At 36.4% G+C, this 18537-nt stretch overlaps 1 protein-coding gene across 7 annotated transcripts in view; it reads right to left on the reverse strand.

The window, feature by feature from the left end:
* Positions 1 to 18537, reverse strand: part of LOC150079226 (lisH domain-containing protein ARMC9-like) — a 446058-nt gene that overhangs the window by 331661 nt on the left and 95860 nt on the right. For all 7 annotated transcript variants that reach the window (XM_090383948.1, XM_090383946.1, XM_090383947.1 and 4 more), the window contains exon 6: positions 6295 to 6399. In XM_090383948.1, coding sequence (XP_090240074.1) covers positions 6295 to 6399 — 105 coding nt within the window. The remainder of the gene's footprint in view (positions 1 to 6294; positions 6400 to 18537) is intronic.

An 18537-nucleotide genomic window follows, 5' to 3' on the forward strand; every position in this document is an offset into this window, starting at 1 on the left:
TAATACCCTTCACACAGACAAGTAGAAATTTAAGCCACTAATTAGTGGCTTAAATTTCATATAACCATTAATTTCAAAAACTTTGGAATCAGTCATTAAGCAGTAAATTATATATTGGCTTTTTGTAGTTCTTCTAAATTAGTGGAAAAATTTAAGGATAAAAACACATTTAAGTCTAATTATGAAGATTATCAATTTAATTGGTGCTATTACTTGTCAAGAGGAATGCGTAGATATTGATACAGGACTGAATCCATTACAAGCAAGTAGGACAACAATGCAGTATACTGTGGCAGCTGTCTATATGACTGTTTCCCTCTAAGAAGGATATTTGAGTATTGTAGGTGTTTTGCACACAGTCATTTTTGATGTGCAAAACACCTACACCTGTGTGCACGTTGCATTGTTCAAGGTATTACCTTGTATTAAATGATGGAACAAAGAGCAAACATTTGTTTCAAATTGGGGAAAAAGTGAGAATGAAATTATGAATTAGTAAAACAAGCATGTAGTAACAATCTTACTCATCTTACTCATGTTTTTCACTGGTTTGAAAGATTTCATGTTGGCTATAATCTGGAGGATGACATGCACCACAAACATACAAAAATGCTTCAAACCTCAGAAACAAGCATTTGTATACTGATTTCACCTGACTGTCAAATGATTCTTCATATGATGGAAGAACAACTTCACATTAACAGAGAAACAATTTGTGCTATTTTTACAGAAAATTTTAGAAATAGAAGACCTGCACTAGGCTCATTCTGTATCATCTTAAAATCATATTACATCCAATATGATTTTATTTTTTATTTAATGGGTTTTTTTTTAGGGCCTCCAACCACAAGCCCAACTCAGGGCTTGTGGTTGGAGGCCCTAAAACCAAGTTTTAATTTTTTATACAAGATGCAGGGACAGGAGCCAGCAGGCAAATTTTTCAGGTGACATTTTTAGGCAGTTGCTAAGAGGCCAGTATACAACACAACAAAACATGTTGCTAAACACACAAACCAATATGACATACTGCCTGGAGAGATGCTCAACAGAGACATATGGTTTCAGGGAATCCTTAGCACCTAAGAATTTCCGGAAAAGCTACATATACATATCTTTTCTGTACACATACTCGCCCTATTTAAATTCTGTATCCCTTATGTCAGAATGGCACCACATTTCTGATATCCTTATAATATCTGCATTTCATGACTTAAACAACACTTCAAATGCATCAAATTTATTTACTATGATCCTAGCATTAGTGTATAATGCAAGTAAAAGCCTGCCTGATTGTGCTCTCAGTAACCATACAGCCCATACATTTGTTTGTCCCACGAGAGTCCCCAACATGATCTGTAATCTCCCACATTTTGCTTTCTACTGCTCCACATCCCAGTAGAAGCACTGCAATAAACAACTTCACCTCTAGCTGTCATTAAACTATTAGTCAGTGTATCTTCCCACAAAAAACTAATAGTTTTCCTACTATCTAGCACTGCCTCAATAGAATCAGCAAATATTCTTGCACCTCTTCTATTTAAATGTACGTATATCATTCCTGTAAAAACAGTTTCTCTTATGGGCAGGTATATGCTATGTTAAAAAAAAATTCTATTCAAAAAGCCTTGCATCCTCCAGGCAAAGTTGACTGTTGTTGTTGTTTATTTGGTTTTTAGGAGCATTAGCAACTAAGGTCATATTGCTCCGGGATATGCGGTGGTCATACCCTGACCTTTCTGCATCTTCCGTATTTGGTGGCGACGGGCTCGAACCCCAAAGTTGACTGACTCCCCCATATCATGACATCATGGCTGGGAAAAATTCAAGATGCTGAAGTACCAAAGCCCAAACTTGCCCTTTTCTCGTTACAGTATTTGATATATCCCCCTCCCTTTTCAGTATTTGATATATCCCCCTCCCAACCCCATAAAAGTAACAGTACCATAAATTTGATATTTCGCTACCAGAAATTCTTCTTTTAGGTTTTACACCAGTGTAAACCTTCTTTAATAAAGAAGTTTATTAAAGAGAAATGACTTTCACAATGCACAGAAGAACATTGATATTAGTCTTCTTCTAAGAACTTGGACAAAGAAGGAATCCAGTCTACCATTTTTGACTACAAGTTCTGAAATTTTTCTCTCAGTTCTCAGTCTATATATTTTCTAAGAGTTGTTTTGAATTTTAAAAAGCCATTTTCCTTTTCTGCAGGAGGGCTTTAAATCTTTGTCTTCATGTCCTTGGGCTAAAGCTTCTATATTAGCATTAGTAGAGGCATATGATGCAAGAAAGCAAGCTTATGCAGCATCCGCCAAAAAAAAAAAAAAAAAAAAAAAAAACACACCCTTCCACTTCACCCCTCCGTTCGTTCAAAATACCTGTCCAGCTGAGCCTTAAATTTATTTAGGCAATCAACTTCCACAACAAGGGATGGAAGTCTGTTCCACCAACTAACTACCGGCTGGCTAAAGGCAAATTTCCGCACATCTATCCTACATCTGTCTTTCCAAAATTTGAATTTATGCCCTCTCAGGTGATTATTCTGAGCAAGAGGCAGTATCCCATCAGCATTGAGCATGCTCAAACCATTCAAGGCTTTGTACACCTCTATCAGATAACCTCGCTGGTGCCTAGTCTCCAGACACTGTAATTTGCAAAACCTAAGCCTTTCTTCGTAAGAGCAACCTTTCGTTCCATTCACTAACCTTGTTGCCCTTCTCTGTACTCGTTCCAGCAGCTCTACATCCTTCTTGAAATGAGGCCTCCAGACCTGTATACAGTACTCAAGGTGTGGCCTGACCATTGCCTTATACAAGGGAATAATCACCTCCTTATCCCTGCTAGAAAAATTCCTGTATATCATTGATAAGACACCATGAGCTACTCTTGCAGCCTATCTGCACTGCTCAGAGAACTTCATATCTGCCTGCACAATTAGCCCCAGGTCCTTTTCATTCTCTACCACTGTCAGTGTAGTACCACAGAGTTGATATGTTGCTCTGGGTTTGCTGTTTCCCATATGTAGTACTTTATATTTGTCAATGTTAAACTTCATTTGCCACCTCTCAGCCCATCTGCTCAACCTTTCCAGATCCTGTTGCAGCAGCATAGTGTCAGTAGTGTCCTTAACAACCCTGCCTACCTTTGTATCGTCTGCAAACTTTGCTTGATATACCATCATCAATATCATTTATGAATACAGAAAACAATAATGGACCCAACACTGAGCCCTGAGGGACTCCACTAATAACATTAGTCCACGATGAGCAGTGTCCATTGATTACCACTCTCTGTCTTCTCCCACTCAACCACCCCTTTATCCATAGCAGCAATTTGCCTCCAAAGCCACACTGCTCCAATTTGTGCAGCAGTCTTCCATGTGCAAGAGTATCAAAAGCCTTTCTAAGATCCAAGTATATAATAAAGTTATTCCCTGCATCCAGTTCTTTTGTGACTGCATCATAGTATCCAATCAAATTGGTCAGGCAAGACTTCCCCTTAACAAAACCATGCTGTGTCCGAGCTATAACTGAAGTCTTGTCTAGATGATCCTGCAGTGCTTCTTTAACCAGTGCCTCCATTAATTTTCCTGGAACAGAAGTTAAACTAACAGGTCTATAATTATTTGTGTCGCCCTTTGATCCTCCTTTGTGAATTGGGGTCACATTTGCGCATCTACAGTCCCTTGAGTCCAAAGAAGCTCTCATAATTATGGATAAAGGTTTGCTTACTTCCTTTGCTGCCTTCTTTAATATAACTGGATAGATCCCATCCACCCAGGGTGCTTTTTTATGTTTATCATCAACAATTTCTCCTCCACTTTACTCTCAGTTATTACAAAATCATCTAGCCCACTGCCAGAATACATACATACACCTCTGGCATTCTCCTCCCTGAATAACCCCTCATGTGTGAATGTAGATGCAAAATACTCATTTAGTTTGTTAGCCACCTGAGCAGGATCATCAACAGTTGAACTATCAATATCCAGTGGACCAATCTGATTCATCACTTTCCTTTTAGAGTTTACATAGGTAAAGAACTCTTAATTGTTTTTCTTTGTATTCTTTGCCAAAGATTTCTCATAATCTGCCTTTGCCTGCCTAATCTCCTTTGTTACTTGGTTACAGACCAGCTTATATATATCATAATCTTCCGTGTCACCCGTTAATTTATATGTATTCCATGCATTTTTTTTCTTTGCCATATGTCTCATTAGTTCATCTGACATCCATTTAGGCCTAAACCTTGAACAATATTTCTTAGTTGGTATGTAAAGCCTAGTAGTTTCCAAGATAAATTCTTTGAATGCTTCTCATTTTGAATTTACTGTTGGTAACATCATCAGTTGGTCCCACCATATAGAATTTAAATACTGTCTCAGATCTTCGTAGTCACCTTTACGAAAACAAAAACCCTTCCCTTTACACCTGATGGTAGTTACCTCTTTGAGTAAATCCCACTTCAGCACACTGTGATCACTGCCACCTAGTGGTTCCTTTATCTGCAGATTCTTAATGCACAACGAATCACTACTGATAATCAGATCAAGAGTATTAGTCCCTCTATCTGCCTCCTGAACATGCTGATGTAGAAAACAATCATCCAATAAATCCACAAAAGCCTTGCTAGTGTGTGTGTGAGTGACCAACCCACAAATTCCAGTCAATATCTGGGACATTAAAATCCCCCATTATAAGACTCTCTGATTTACTGGCCCACTCTATTTCCCTGTATTCCCTATTTCCCTGTACAGTTTCTTATTATACTCATCAGAGTCATTAGGCCTATAACACACTCCTACTCTGAATTTTGATCTCCGAATGCTTATGTCACACCAAACTGACTCAACACTGCACTGTCCAGCGATGTCAACAGGCTTCACTTCCTTGGATTTTATGTGTTTCTTAACTAATAGCATAACCCCTCCTCCCTTCCTATCCTGTCTATACACATTGTACTCCGCAAATTCCAGTTCTGCATTTCTTATATCTGTGTGACACCACGTCTCTGATATCCCGACACTATCTGCCTTTGATGTTTTGAGCAATACCTTAAATTCGTCAAATTTATTTACGAAACTTCTAGCATTGGTGTATACGCAAGTATACATGCACCTGTTCCTATTCTTAGCTACCCTAACACAACTCATGTGTTTACTTGTACTGCAATGACTCCCAGCAGTCTCTGAAATACCCTGCATCTTGTTTTCCAGGCTGCTGCTCATTCCAATAGAAGCAGTGCAAGAATCACTTTCACCTCTGCCAGTGGCCACTGTTAACCTATTAGCCCTTGTATCCCCCCAAGCTGGCAGTTTTGCGACCCACCTACACTGCCTCGATAACATCAGCAAATATTCTTGCACTCTTTCTATTTAAGTGTATTCCATCCCTGTAGAAGCAGTCTCTCCTGTTAACAAGTACAGACCAGGCTGAAAAAAATTCTTCCCCTTGAGCATTGCACAATATTTCCAGGGCTGAATTGATTGACAAGGCTCTCATCACATACTCCCTCCTATCGTGTCTGGGCATAATTGCAGACACTTTCAAATTCAACCCTAATTCACAGCTTTTTTCAATAGTGACCTGTACTTGTTAAGTAATTCCACCGGACTCCTACTCTTAATATCAGACAGATGCAGAAAATTGTGAAAGATGAGTTCTGTAAATTGCAGCATCTGGAAACTGATACCTGTAAGTAAACTTGACTGAAATGTTTAAGGCTCTTAATTGGTTAAGTTAACTAAGTGCTGATGGCATCCTTACTCTTTCTTAGATAACACACACACACACAAGGGGAAATAAATTGGAAAAGGATAGTTCCAGGAGAGATATCCAGAAATTTGCCTTCATCCAGAGAATAACTGATTGTTAAAAAAAATTTCCACCTGGTGTTATGAAGGTGTTTAGTTTGAATAAATTTAAACAAGAAGTGGTCAAATTATTACAAGGGATGGGCAAATGAAACAGGTATATTTTCTTAAATGACTGGTGTATATCATTTGTTTCCTTGCGTCATTTTGCCACTATTAATATAGTTATCAACTGGGTGTGCTAGTCTATGCACTTACCAATAAGAAGTATAACCCTTTCTGTTCTATTTACCATTTTCATATTTAAAGAAGAGTATAACAAATTTAATTCCAAATAAAACTAAGAACTATTTAAATAACTGGATGGTGTGTAATCCCCACAATGTAATTTTACATGAAATCCATTATGTGATGAAATGCTGAACAGTTACATGATTGTAAAAGAAAAGAAGAAGATAGGAAAAAAAAAAAAAAAAGGATACATAGAGTTCTAAAAGACGAGGCTGCTGTGGAGTATGCATAGAGTCTTTCAGTACTTCCCAAAGAAATGTCTCAAGCCGGTTTCTAAGTTCACTCACCCAGGAATCCTAAAGATATTTGATATTAGAATAATGCTAAACATGATAAAAATAGTAATCATAATTATAATCATTAAAAATTATAAAAAAAAAATCATAATATCACACACCTTTTAAATAATAAACTGCAATAGTATCATCCCTGAAGCAATGATACTTGGTGGTAGCTAACAGATAATGCATAAAAGAAATAAATCTTTATTGAATGTACCATCATAGCCTATAAGTAACAAATGAAAAAGTACATTATGTTCATCATGGCAGGAAGCCAGGGAATCTCTCAGATAGAAAATCCACACAGAAATAAGTCCAAAAACCGAAAGAGAAATCTATAGATAGAAAAATCCTAGTGCTAATTTCCAATATGGTATTCTTTAAAAAATTAGCACTGGTTGACAATCCAATGGCTGTATCTCAATATAAAATGAGTATATACTGTCAGTGAAATTTAATTACAAGGCCAATATCTGGTTTAAAAATAAAAATTGGCTTTTTTCACTTAAAAACTAAATCTTGTGTTTTCCAAATCTAAATGTTGGTAGTATATAATTTGTATCAACTTTTAAAGTATGTTTGAATGGAATAGTCAAATAAGAGAAAATTGGTACATGGCTAAGGAACTGCCACTATATATCAAGGTTTGGTTCCTGAACATAAAAATAGCACCCACTTTACAATAAATAAGTTTGGTAATAAAGTTTTGTAATAGCTCCAAGAATGACTAATGGATTTTTCCTATTTAAAAAGAAATTACCAAGAATCACTAAAGATCAAATAGTGATATTTTTACTATTATTATTATTATTATAATCCATATGGTGCTAGGAAGCCTGAGGCTTATGCTGCACCAACCAATAAAAAAAAATTGAGAAAGAGAGAGAGAGAAGTTGAAAGGAATCACCAAGAAAGAGAAGAATGATGATATCCAGCTCAGGACCCTGGGTGTGCCAAGCCCATACTCACCAGATGTGATCCTTTTTAGATTCACAAATCTATGCAGTCAAGAAAGAGTGACATGGAACACCTTTAACCTTTCATGAGTATACCAATATGCATTTTTTCGTGCCTAGTCTCTGTTGAGTATATACAAGTTTCACATTTGGGCTTACTACAACACACACACACACACAACTTTACATGCATACATTTGTCCATATACATGTAACAACTCAACTCCAAGAGGATAAATTTTTTGAAATTTTATATATGGGCCTTTTAAAATGATTTGTTGAGCTATTCCAAATTCTATTGAAATCAGACCAATGGAAATCCAGCAGTTTTTCCCCCTTTCCTTACATAATAATTCAATTCCCAGTGGATGGAATTTTATGAAATTTTATATTTAGGAATTTAAGAAAGATTTATAGATCCATCCCAAATTTCATTAAAATTGAACCAAAATAAATCTGCTAATTATTATTTCTTTGTCCATCTGTCCACACATAACTTACAGTGAATCGATTTGTGAAATTTTATATTTTGCTCTTTAGAATGATTTGTTGACCCTTCCAAAATAAGTCATTACTTTTTGCTTATGTTTTTGCTTTAAATCATGAATTATTACTTTTTTGCTAAAATAGTAATACTAATAGAAAAGTAACAACACTGCATACATTAACTAACTTGTTTCAAACTTCTTTTAGATCATAAAGTGAATTTGGATGTGAATTGGTGCTGCTCATTAGTGATTGCTTATTGCATTTTTCACAACTTATGCTTTTCTCAGTACTTCTATCCTCTGTTTTAAATAGGATTACCTTTAAATAGGTTTATACATGGGGGGGCATTTGAAAAGTTTGTGGTCTGAGTATGAAGGATTTCTTTGAGGAATCTGGTAATATGTTACTGTTCAATGTAGTCCCCTTAGGAGTCAATACACTTTTCACTTTTAACACTTTCTTGGGCCTCCAAGAATGCATCCACTGCAGCAACGACAACATTCTTAGTAGAAAAATGGATGCCAAACAGGTATTTTTTCAAATTTAGGAGATAAGTGAAAGTCAGTGTTGTGTAGATCTGATGAATATGGAGGGATGGGCCAAGATTTTAAAGTTGCACTCATGCAGTACAGCCATGGCAATGACAGACTTTTGAGCAGGCATGTTGTCCTGGTGGAACAAGACTTCTTTCCTGGCTTTTTCCTTGGCATTTCCCTTTGTTCTTCTAATGCAAACACCTCACAAAAAAACATCTGCATAATATGCCCTTGTGACTGTCTGACCTTTCTGAAGGTAATCCACTAGCAACACTCTTGGAAGGTGATTGCTGTGTGTTCGTTAACATTAACTATTGAAGAGTTTCTTTAGCTGTTTTTTTTTTTTTTAATAGTTTCAAGGTGAAATAATAATTAACTTTTGTAATATTGCTATTTGATTAAGTGTCTGTGGATTACCGCATTGGCAGAGCCAATTTGGCTGCCATGTGGCAACGATCATAGTCGGCGGACACGTAATTTAGCGGGAAACGTAATTGGGTTTTCCTGCTGATAGTTACTGTATTTCTGGTGTTTCTGAGTTGATCAATTATCTGGTTTAAAATATGGATAAGAAGAAAAATCCTAGAGGTGGGGGGAGGAAGAGAAGAAGAGCCTGGCACTTTCCCCCCTCTCCTCGCGAGTTCCCAGGCTACACGGAGAGGTGGCTAAAAAGCCAACAGATCCAAAGCATAAAATTAAGAATGTTAAAGCTGGTTCAACTTCAGTTCAAGGTGCAACTTTCAGTTCTAATCCAGGAGTTAGTGGTACAAGGAATGAGGATAAAGATGTAGGTTCCATGACAGCTGTTGAGGTTCTGAATGGTGTTATAGATCAGGGAACACAGAGTGAAGAGATCAGAGAGGATATACAGGATTTACAGTTAACATCAGCGCCAAAGATATCAGATGCTTCAGAGGCTCATTCAGAATTTCTTAATGTTGACGTTGACAATTCTTCTGGGGATATTAGCAGACGAAGCATAGGTACCAATGTCAGAGAAAGCAACATAATAGTCAACAATATATACGAGCAAAGATCTAGATATGGGGATGTAAATACAATATATGAGTTCATTACAAAGTTAAAGAAGATTGTGGTTGATTACACCACGAACGAAGCCAACAAGGTTATAAAGACAGCATCAAATTTTATACTAGATAAATGGGTTGACATGGAGATAATCACTACAGCCTTGCTCATTAATAATGAGCGTTTGAAGGCTAGGATTGATGAGCTACAATTAAGAGCCAATCTATTCGATGATCTTATTAGAGATCAGTCCAAGCTGTCAACAATTGGAGAACAACAGGCAGTTTCTTATGCAGATAAATTGAAATCAGGTGTTGTAAAGGGGCAATTGGGTGCTCAAGTTGTTTTAAAGGATCAATGAAGGTGTGTTAGATGGAAGTCATTGGCATCAACCTAAAAACATTCAGCAAAAACAGGGCAATACTCTTATATTGCGAGCAGAAGACAATACTCAATTTACTTCCAGTCAAGAGGTGAAGGATGTCGGGGCTCAATCCCTGAAAGAAGGCTTTAAGGACATTAAAATTAGAAATTTAAAAATGATAAGAAATAAGGGAGTGCTGATTGAAACAGTTAAAAGGGAGGATTTGAATAAAATTATCAATTCTGAACAGTTAGTAAATAAAGTTTTAAAACTAGACAACATTAAACTTTCAGACCCTTCAATTTTAGTATATGATGTGCCAAAGGATGTGGAAAAGGAGGAATTTTTTGAGGACTTGTTTTATAAGAACTTTAAGGATTTTGGTTTTACTGAATTGGAAGTTAAAGAGGGTGTATTATTTAGATTTTGTACTGGATCTAAAGCCAGGTATAATAATTGAGTTATAAGTATGAATCCAAAATTACACAGGTGTATCTTAGCTTGTGATAGGTTATACATTGGGTTTGCTTCTTTTAAATTCAGAAAGTTTGTAATAATATCCAAATGCTTTAAATGTTTGGGATTCGGGCATTCAGCTGGTAACTGTACACATAGGACTGTCTTGTGGGCATTGTGCCCGGGGGGCATAAATATAGTGATTGTCAAGATAAGGATGGTACTCCAAAATGTGTTAATTGTAAAAGGAAGGGAAGGATTCATGATCATTCTATAAGAGATGTTAATTGTCCTGAATATATCCGGGCATTGGAAATTGCAAGTATGCGAATTAATTATGATGAATAATGCTAGTACGTATGATCATAGAGTAAATTATTTAAGAATTGTTCAATTGAATGGGCAAAAATCAAGAAATGTCATGGATGAAATTAAAGTTGGTATGATTGAAGGAGGTTATGATATTCTGTCTCCAAGAACCTTATGTAGGTACATTTGCAAACTCTTGTAAGGTCACTGGATTTCCAATAACTGCTCATGTTATACACACTACTGTAGTTAAACCTAAAACTGCTATTGTAGTTTTTAATAAGAGTTTTAATATCACTGTTATATCTAGTCTTTGCTCTGAACATGCTACTTGTATTCATGTTTCAACTAATGTGATATCATTTTATTTAGTATCTCTATACTGTCCACCTTCATTTAATATTGATATTTCAGTGCAATACTTAGAAAATGTAATGAATTTTGTAGCTTCTAGTAATCTTATTTTAGCAATGGATGCTAATGCTATTTTGTTATTTTGGTTTTTAGGAGCATTAGCAACTAATGCCATATTGCTCCGGGAATATGCGGTGGTCATTGCCTTGACCTTTCCGCATCCTCCGTATTCGGTGGGGACGGGCTCGAACCCCGGTCTAATCAAGAAGCGTGTGCTACGCACTGCTGCTCCTTCCCACCTGGCTACGGAGGCACCGATGCTAATGCAAAATCACATTTGTGGTATAGTGATATGGTTGATTATAGAGGTGTTCAATTAGAGGAATTCATTTTATGTCATAATTTAAGTATTTTGAATGAACCTTTTAAACCATATACTTTTGATAACATTCATGGTGTTTCCAATATTGATATCACCTTAGTAAATAATCAATTAAATAGAAGAGTCAGTTCTTGGGATGTTGTTACAAATATGACTAACAGTGATCACAGAGCTATTGTAATAATTATAAATTTATCTGAAATTAGCAATACAGATATGTCAACAGATGATACTTTGAGATTTAATTATAAAAATATTAAGTGGGATAAATTTAAAGGTGCTGTGTTGGATAGTTTTTCAGTTTATACTAGGGACAATTTAAATTCATTAACTGCTTCTGAATATGCATTTTTTGTTCAATCTTCTATTTTTAATGCTTTAAATTTGGCTGCTAAGAGAAGAAAACAGAGAGGTTATAAAGTACCTTGGTGGTCTTTGGAGCTATCAGTATTAAGGAGGGAAGTGTTTAGAATTAGGAAGCTTTTTCAAAGGGTTAGGGGTAGAAGTAATAATGAAGCATTAAGGTATAAAGAAATGTATAAAATTAAGAGGAGAGAATACCATAAAGCAATCTCTGAACACAAATTTAATGCATGGAAAGAATTGGTTTGTACTACTGGAAATAGTGAGCCATGGGGATTGTTGTTTAAGTTAACTAGAAACAAGTTGAATGTTAATAATTTAATTAATACTGTGTATTCAAATGATACTGAGTCTACTGATTGGTATTCTACAATTGTTACTATTACTAGCACTTTATTTTTGAATGACAATTGTGGGGAAGATAGTGTACAGCAGCAACAAATTAGACAGGGGAATGAACAATACACTGGATCATCTGAGATGGAATTGTTTAATATTGATGAAGTGAAATTTGTATGTTCTAAGGTTGGGGATAATAAAACACCAGGTTTAGACTTGATTGAAAATAATTGTGTTAAAAAGTTTGTTGACTTGTGTCCAGAAATAATGGTTAATATGTATAATAAGTGTTTATTGAAAGGAGTTTTTCCAGTATTTTGGAAAATTGCTCTGTTAAAATTATTACAAAAACCTGGCAAATTGTTGACTGATCCTAGGGGTTATAGACCCATTTCTTTGTTAGCAAATTTGGGCAAAATATTGGAAAGATTGTTGTTGTTAAGGCTAGAGAAATTGTTCAACGAACAAAATCTTCATTTTAAATATCAATATGGTTTTAAGAGAAATAGTTCAACAGAGGATGCCCTACGTGATTTGATTAATTTTAGTGTAAATTCTGGTGAGAAATATGTGTTAGCATTATTTATAGATTTTGAAGGAGCATTTGATCCTGTATGGTATCAAAGTGTGCTTTTTTTATTAAGAGAATTAAATTGTCCCAATTTGTTATACCAAATTATTAAAAGTTATTTAATGGATAGACAGATTATTATAAGATCCCAACATTTAACTTTTAATAGAATTATTGATCGCGGTTGTCCACAAGGATCTGTGTTGGGTCCTATTTTATGGAATCTGGTCTTAAACCAGTGGTTAAGTAGAACAGTCCCTAATTGTTATAAGGTGGCTTATGCTGATGATTTGGTTTTGTGTGTGACAGGAAGATCTAGAGCAGTATTAGAAAGTAGAATGGAGGTTATTGTTCAGGATTTGACTGATTGGGCTACATTAAATAAACTAAAAATTTCATCTTCTAAAACTGTCATGATGTTATTAAAAGGAAAATTAGACTACAACAGACCGCCTCGATTATTAGTAAACAGTAAACAAATTCCTCTTGTTTCCCAGGTAAAATATTTAGGGGTTATCTTGGATGATAAGTTATTATTTTCCCAACATTTGAATTATTTAAGTAGGAAAATAAAAAATTACACTGCTTCTATAGTTAGGGTTACCAGAAAAGATTGGGGACTAGGTAAACGCATTTTGTATCTATATTATAAAGCTATTTTTATTCCGATTGTGTCGTATGCTGCATCAATTTGGTATGTTCGTACTGTCAATGTAAAATTTAAACAAAAACTATTATCAATACAAAGAATAATGTTAACTATTTTGCGTGTTTGTAAGACGGTTTCGACTAATGCTCTACAGGTGATTGCGGGGGTATTGCCTTTGGATTTAACAGTCGTGTATAGAGTTTTTTGTTATTTTATAAGAAAAGGAATACAAATTACATTTCTGGGGATTACTAATGAAGTTTCTTCTGCAGTTAGCAAACAGAAGAAAGAAATTTTGGTGAAATTAATTAAATTATGGCAGGACCATTGGGATTCCAGTAGTACTGGTAGAGTAACTTATTTATTTATACCTAGTGTTGAATTTAATTTTAATAACAAATTGCATCGCTGGTTTTATCCAAGTATGGAATGCTCATATTTGATTACGGGGCATGGTTCCTTAAAAAGTAAGTTGCATCAGTTTAGTTTAGTGGAAGATCCTTACTGTGTTTGTGGAAGGTTGGAAACATGGGATCATATATGAATGCAATTTATATGATGAATTTAGATTAGACTTATTTAATTTGGTACCTAATTTTATTAGGGGTTCTGAATTAATTTGGCTGTCTAATGAAAGGAATTTTGTAGAATTTCAATGGTTTTGCAGGCTGATATTTAATAAAAGGAGGAGGAGTATACATGTTGTTACTAATACTGACTAAGTAAAGACCTGTTTTTTTTTTTTTTTTTTTCTCCCCTCCTCTGGATGGATAGGCATTCTGTCTTGGAGGTGGGGAGAAATTTTTTTTTTTTTTTTTTTTTTGGCTGGCCTTGTGGAATGACCATGAGGCAGGATTGTTGCACTCACTAGTAAGATGTATTCTCCTAGTTGGTGCATTTTTTTTTTTTTTTTTTTTTGCTGGCTCTTGGGTGTGGGCACCCCAGGAGCGGGACTGCTGGCACCCACCAGTCTTGCACCCTTACTGGTGGGTGCGGGATTTAGGTGCAATATGCACAGCAAGAGTTAATAGATCCAGGCATAGCTCCTCGTGCCAGGGATGGCCACCAGGTGGTAATTGCCCAATGGACTATCACCTGGTGGCAGAGGAGTAGCCTGTTTCACTTACATCACATTACACACACTTACACTAACAGGCCATTATGAGAACATGATATTATATGATAAATTGGTGGAGATGGATGTATGTCCGGGTGCCACCCTTCGACAGTTAAATACGTACATACATACATACACTAGCAACACTCCATCAGCATCCCAAAAAACAATGTCATCAACTTGTCCAACAGAAGGGATTGACTCGACTTTCTTTGGAGGGGGAGAAGAGCTGTATTTTTTCCACTGTCTGGACCACTTCTTTGTCTCAGGCTAAAAGTGATGGACCTATATCCATGGTAACAAATCTTTCAAGGATTGCTGGATCTGCATGAAAACGATGCAAATGTTCACTTGATTTAACACTTGTGTGTGTTTTTGATTTGATGTCAACAACTTTGGGACCCATTGTGCTGACACCTTTTTCATAGTGAGAACCTCTGTTATTATGTGGTACACACTTTCATATTTCAATCGCTCATCACCAGATCACACCAGATACTGGAGTGACAGACATTGCAAATCTTCCACAGTGTAGGTCATCTTGTAGGCTCTCCCTCCCTCATTTAAATTCTGCTTCTTAACCATGGAATAGGAAGGGGGTATACTCTCCCCAGCATTGTAAGCATATCCTAATGAATTGCCTTTGGTATTAGCTCCACTTTTCCCAAATATTTAATGATTGCACGGTGACTGATTTTGTCCATCTTTCCTCAATTACAAAACTTTATTGACCTCAGGACCCATAATTAAAAAAAGAAACCACATGAAACTTTGTGGGTGAAACAGAAATTTTTAATGTTGTATCAATACCTTTACATACTCAGGATACAAACTTTTCACACCCCTCTTGTTTTTGTAGCCCCCACAATTATTTGTGATCTAACTTTAGATTTTACTCTCTGCGGATTTGTGAAAGACCAGCATATGTTCCACCTCTCTCTCTCTCTCTCGAAAATCCCAAACATGAAAGGTATCAGAACCTATACTACATGGTACCACGTATGAGTTCCAGGTTGAAAAAACAAAATATTTGACATTAGACTTGAATTTCTCACTCGCCGCCTCCGTAGCCAGGTGGGGAGCAGCAGCAGTGCGTAGCACACGCTTCTTGATTAGACCGGGGTTCGAGCCCGTCACCACCAAATACGGAGGATGCGGAAAGGTCAGGGAATGACCACCGCACCGGAGCAATATGGCCTTAGTTGCTAATGCTCCTAAAAACCAAATAACAACAACAACAACAACTTGAATTTCTATAGATTGTAATTTTTGTGAAATACAGAAGCAGAAGGGATAAACAAGGGAGAATAAAAGTTGATTTTGTGAGTTTGCGGTTGGACAGCAAAAGTATGCTGATTGGTTGCAGCAAGTGTTCAGACTGGTTTGGAAGGGGATTATAGATGTCAATTCAGAAGAACAGTGCCCATGGAAGTATTATCTATTGAAAAGGCATGCAGCAGAAACTAAACATCTATGAGACAGATATGGAGTGATATTATAAGAGAAGCCATTAATTAACCTGACTGCTTTCCTTTGAATTGAGCCCAGAAGCTCAAGAGGTTCGGGGGCATCAACCCCAGATGTGGGAGCAGAACTCCATGGATTTAGACTTTTTTGAGAAAAATAAGACAGGCCAGAGTTTTGGATGGATTGAAATTAATTAAGGCTTCTTTAGAATTATTTGGAGATCAGCAAAGGAATTGGTGGAGGATATGTGAGAAGTCGAAGAAGTTTTGTGCAGGACAAGGTTTTGCAAATTCGAATTAGAACGTAGCACACTATCATCAGCAAAACTATGGATAGGATTTCCAGTCAGCAGGAGATGGTCATGAATATACAAGAGAAAAAGAATGGGAGAAAGAACTGAACCTTGGGAAAGTAAACGTTAGTGGAGAAGTTAGAAGACGACCAACCATTACTTGCATGGAACAGTAAAAAGAGAGAAAACTGGATACACAATTGCAAAAAAAAAAAAAAAAAAAAAAATAGTCAGCAATCCATAAGATGGAAGCTAGTTTATAAGACCATTATGCCAAAAACTATCAAAAGCCTTAGAAATGTTCGGTGCAACTGCTCAAGTTTTAAACTTTGAAACTTTTCCATTGAATTTGTACAAAGCTGAGTAATATAAGCCAATAGATCAGCAATGACACAAATCATATTGAAGATCACTGATCAGACAGAAGGTTTGGTGGACTGGTTTAGTTGGTTTGATGGATTTTTCCATTCCTTTGGAAAGAAGTAGAGGTAGGTACAATTGTATAATAATTCGATGGGAAAGATCTGTCATCCTTTTTAGGGACTGGCTGAATCTGAGTAAATTTCCAAGAACGAAAAACAAAAGTAGTGTAACAGTGTAGAATAACAGTGTAACACAGAACAAGAGTAAGATCTCAGATGCACACCTCAATCGGATCAACTTGCAGGTACCTAGTCTTCAACCACTGCAATTTGCAGAACTTAAGCCTTTCTTGGTAAGAGGATCAATTCCTTCCCCTCACCAATCTTGTTCCCCTTCTCTGTACATGCTCAAGCAACTCTACATTCCTTCCTAAAATGAGGCCTACACAGCTGTATGCAGTACTCAAGGCATGGCCTGACCATTGCCTTATACAAAGGGATAATCACCTCATTTTCCCTACTAGCGGAATTCCTGTATATCATTGACAATATCCCTTGACCTGCTCCAGCAGCCTGTCTGCATTGCTCAGAAAACTTCATATCTAACTGATATATCTTTGTCTTTCTCTGGGGTTACTTCTACCCATTTGCATTTGCCCTTTGTATTTGTCAATGTTAAACTTCAGTTGCCACTTCTCAGCCCATCTGCTCAAATTTTCTAGATCCTGTTGCAGTAGCACAATGCAATTACTGTAATTATAAACACTGCCAACCTTTGTATCATCTGCAAACTGGTCTGTAATTACTCGTGTCACCCCCCTTAGATATCCTTGTGAATTGGGGATACATTTTTACATCTTCAGTCCATGGGGACTTCCTCTGGGTCCAAAGATGTTCTCATAATTATGGCTAATGGTTTGCTTACTTCCTTTGTTGCCTTTTTTTATATACCTGGATGGATCCCATCCACCCAAGGTTCCTTTTTTAAGTTTAACTTCAACAATTTCTCCTCCACTTTGCTCTCAGTTATTACAAAATCATTAAGCACACTGTTACAGTTTGATAAACTTCCTGCATTTTCCTCCCTTAATAACTCCTCATGTGTGAATGTAGATGAAAAATACTCATTCAGATTATCAGCTATCTGAGCAGGATCATTAACAGTTGAACCACCAACATCAAGTGGACCAATCTGATTCATCCCCTTTCTTCTAGAGTTTATATAAGTAATGAAGTCTTTGTTGTTTTTCTTAGCACCCTTTGCCAAAGATTTCTGGTAATCTGCCTTTACTTGCTTAAGTTTGCTTTGTGACTTCATTACAGACTAGCTAATATCTGCCATAGACTTCTGTGTCGCTTGTTAATTTATATGCATCGCATGAATTTTTCTTATCTGCCACGAGTCTCATTAGTTCATCTGACATCCATTTAGGCTTAAACCTTGGACAATATTTCTTAATTGGTATGAAAATCCTATTAGCTTCCAAGATTAGTTGTTTGAATGCTTCCCACTTAGAATTTGCTGTTGGTAACTTCATCAGTCGGTCCCACTGTACAGAATTTAAAAACTGACTGAGACTACTGTAGTCACCTTTACAGAAGCAAAAACCCTTCCCTTTACCAATGATGGTAATTATATCTTTAAGTAAATCACACATCAGTACATTGTGATCAATGCCACCTAGTGGTTCCTTTATCTGCAAATTCTTAATGCACGAATAATCACTACTGATAACCACATCATGAGTATTACACTCTCTGGATGCCTCTCGAACAGGCTGCAGAAAACAATCATCCAATAAATACACAAAAGTCTTGCTGTGTGCAAGTGACCAATCCACAAGTTCCAGTCAATATCTGGGAAGTTAAAATCCCCCACTATAAGACAATATGATTTACTGGCCCATTCTATTTCTCTGCACGATTGTTCATTGTACTCAACAGTCATTAGGCCTATATATAACACACACACACACCTACTCTCATTTTTCCTTTCCCAGTGCTTAAGTCGCACCAAACAGACTCACATTGCACAGTCCACCAATTTCAACTGGATGCGCTTCCTTAGATTTTAAATAACAGCATAACCCCTCCTCCCTTCCTACCCTATCTATCCTT

Source organism: Mastigoproctus giganteus, chromosome 10 (assembly GCF_048544385.1).
Source record: "Mastigoproctus giganteus isolate SK-2022 chromosome 10, ASM4854438v1, whole genome shotgun sequence".
In the NCBI taxonomy this organism is placed as follows: Eukaryota; Metazoa; Arthropoda; class Arachnida; order Uropygi; family Thelyphonidae; genus Mastigoproctus; species Mastigoproctus giganteus.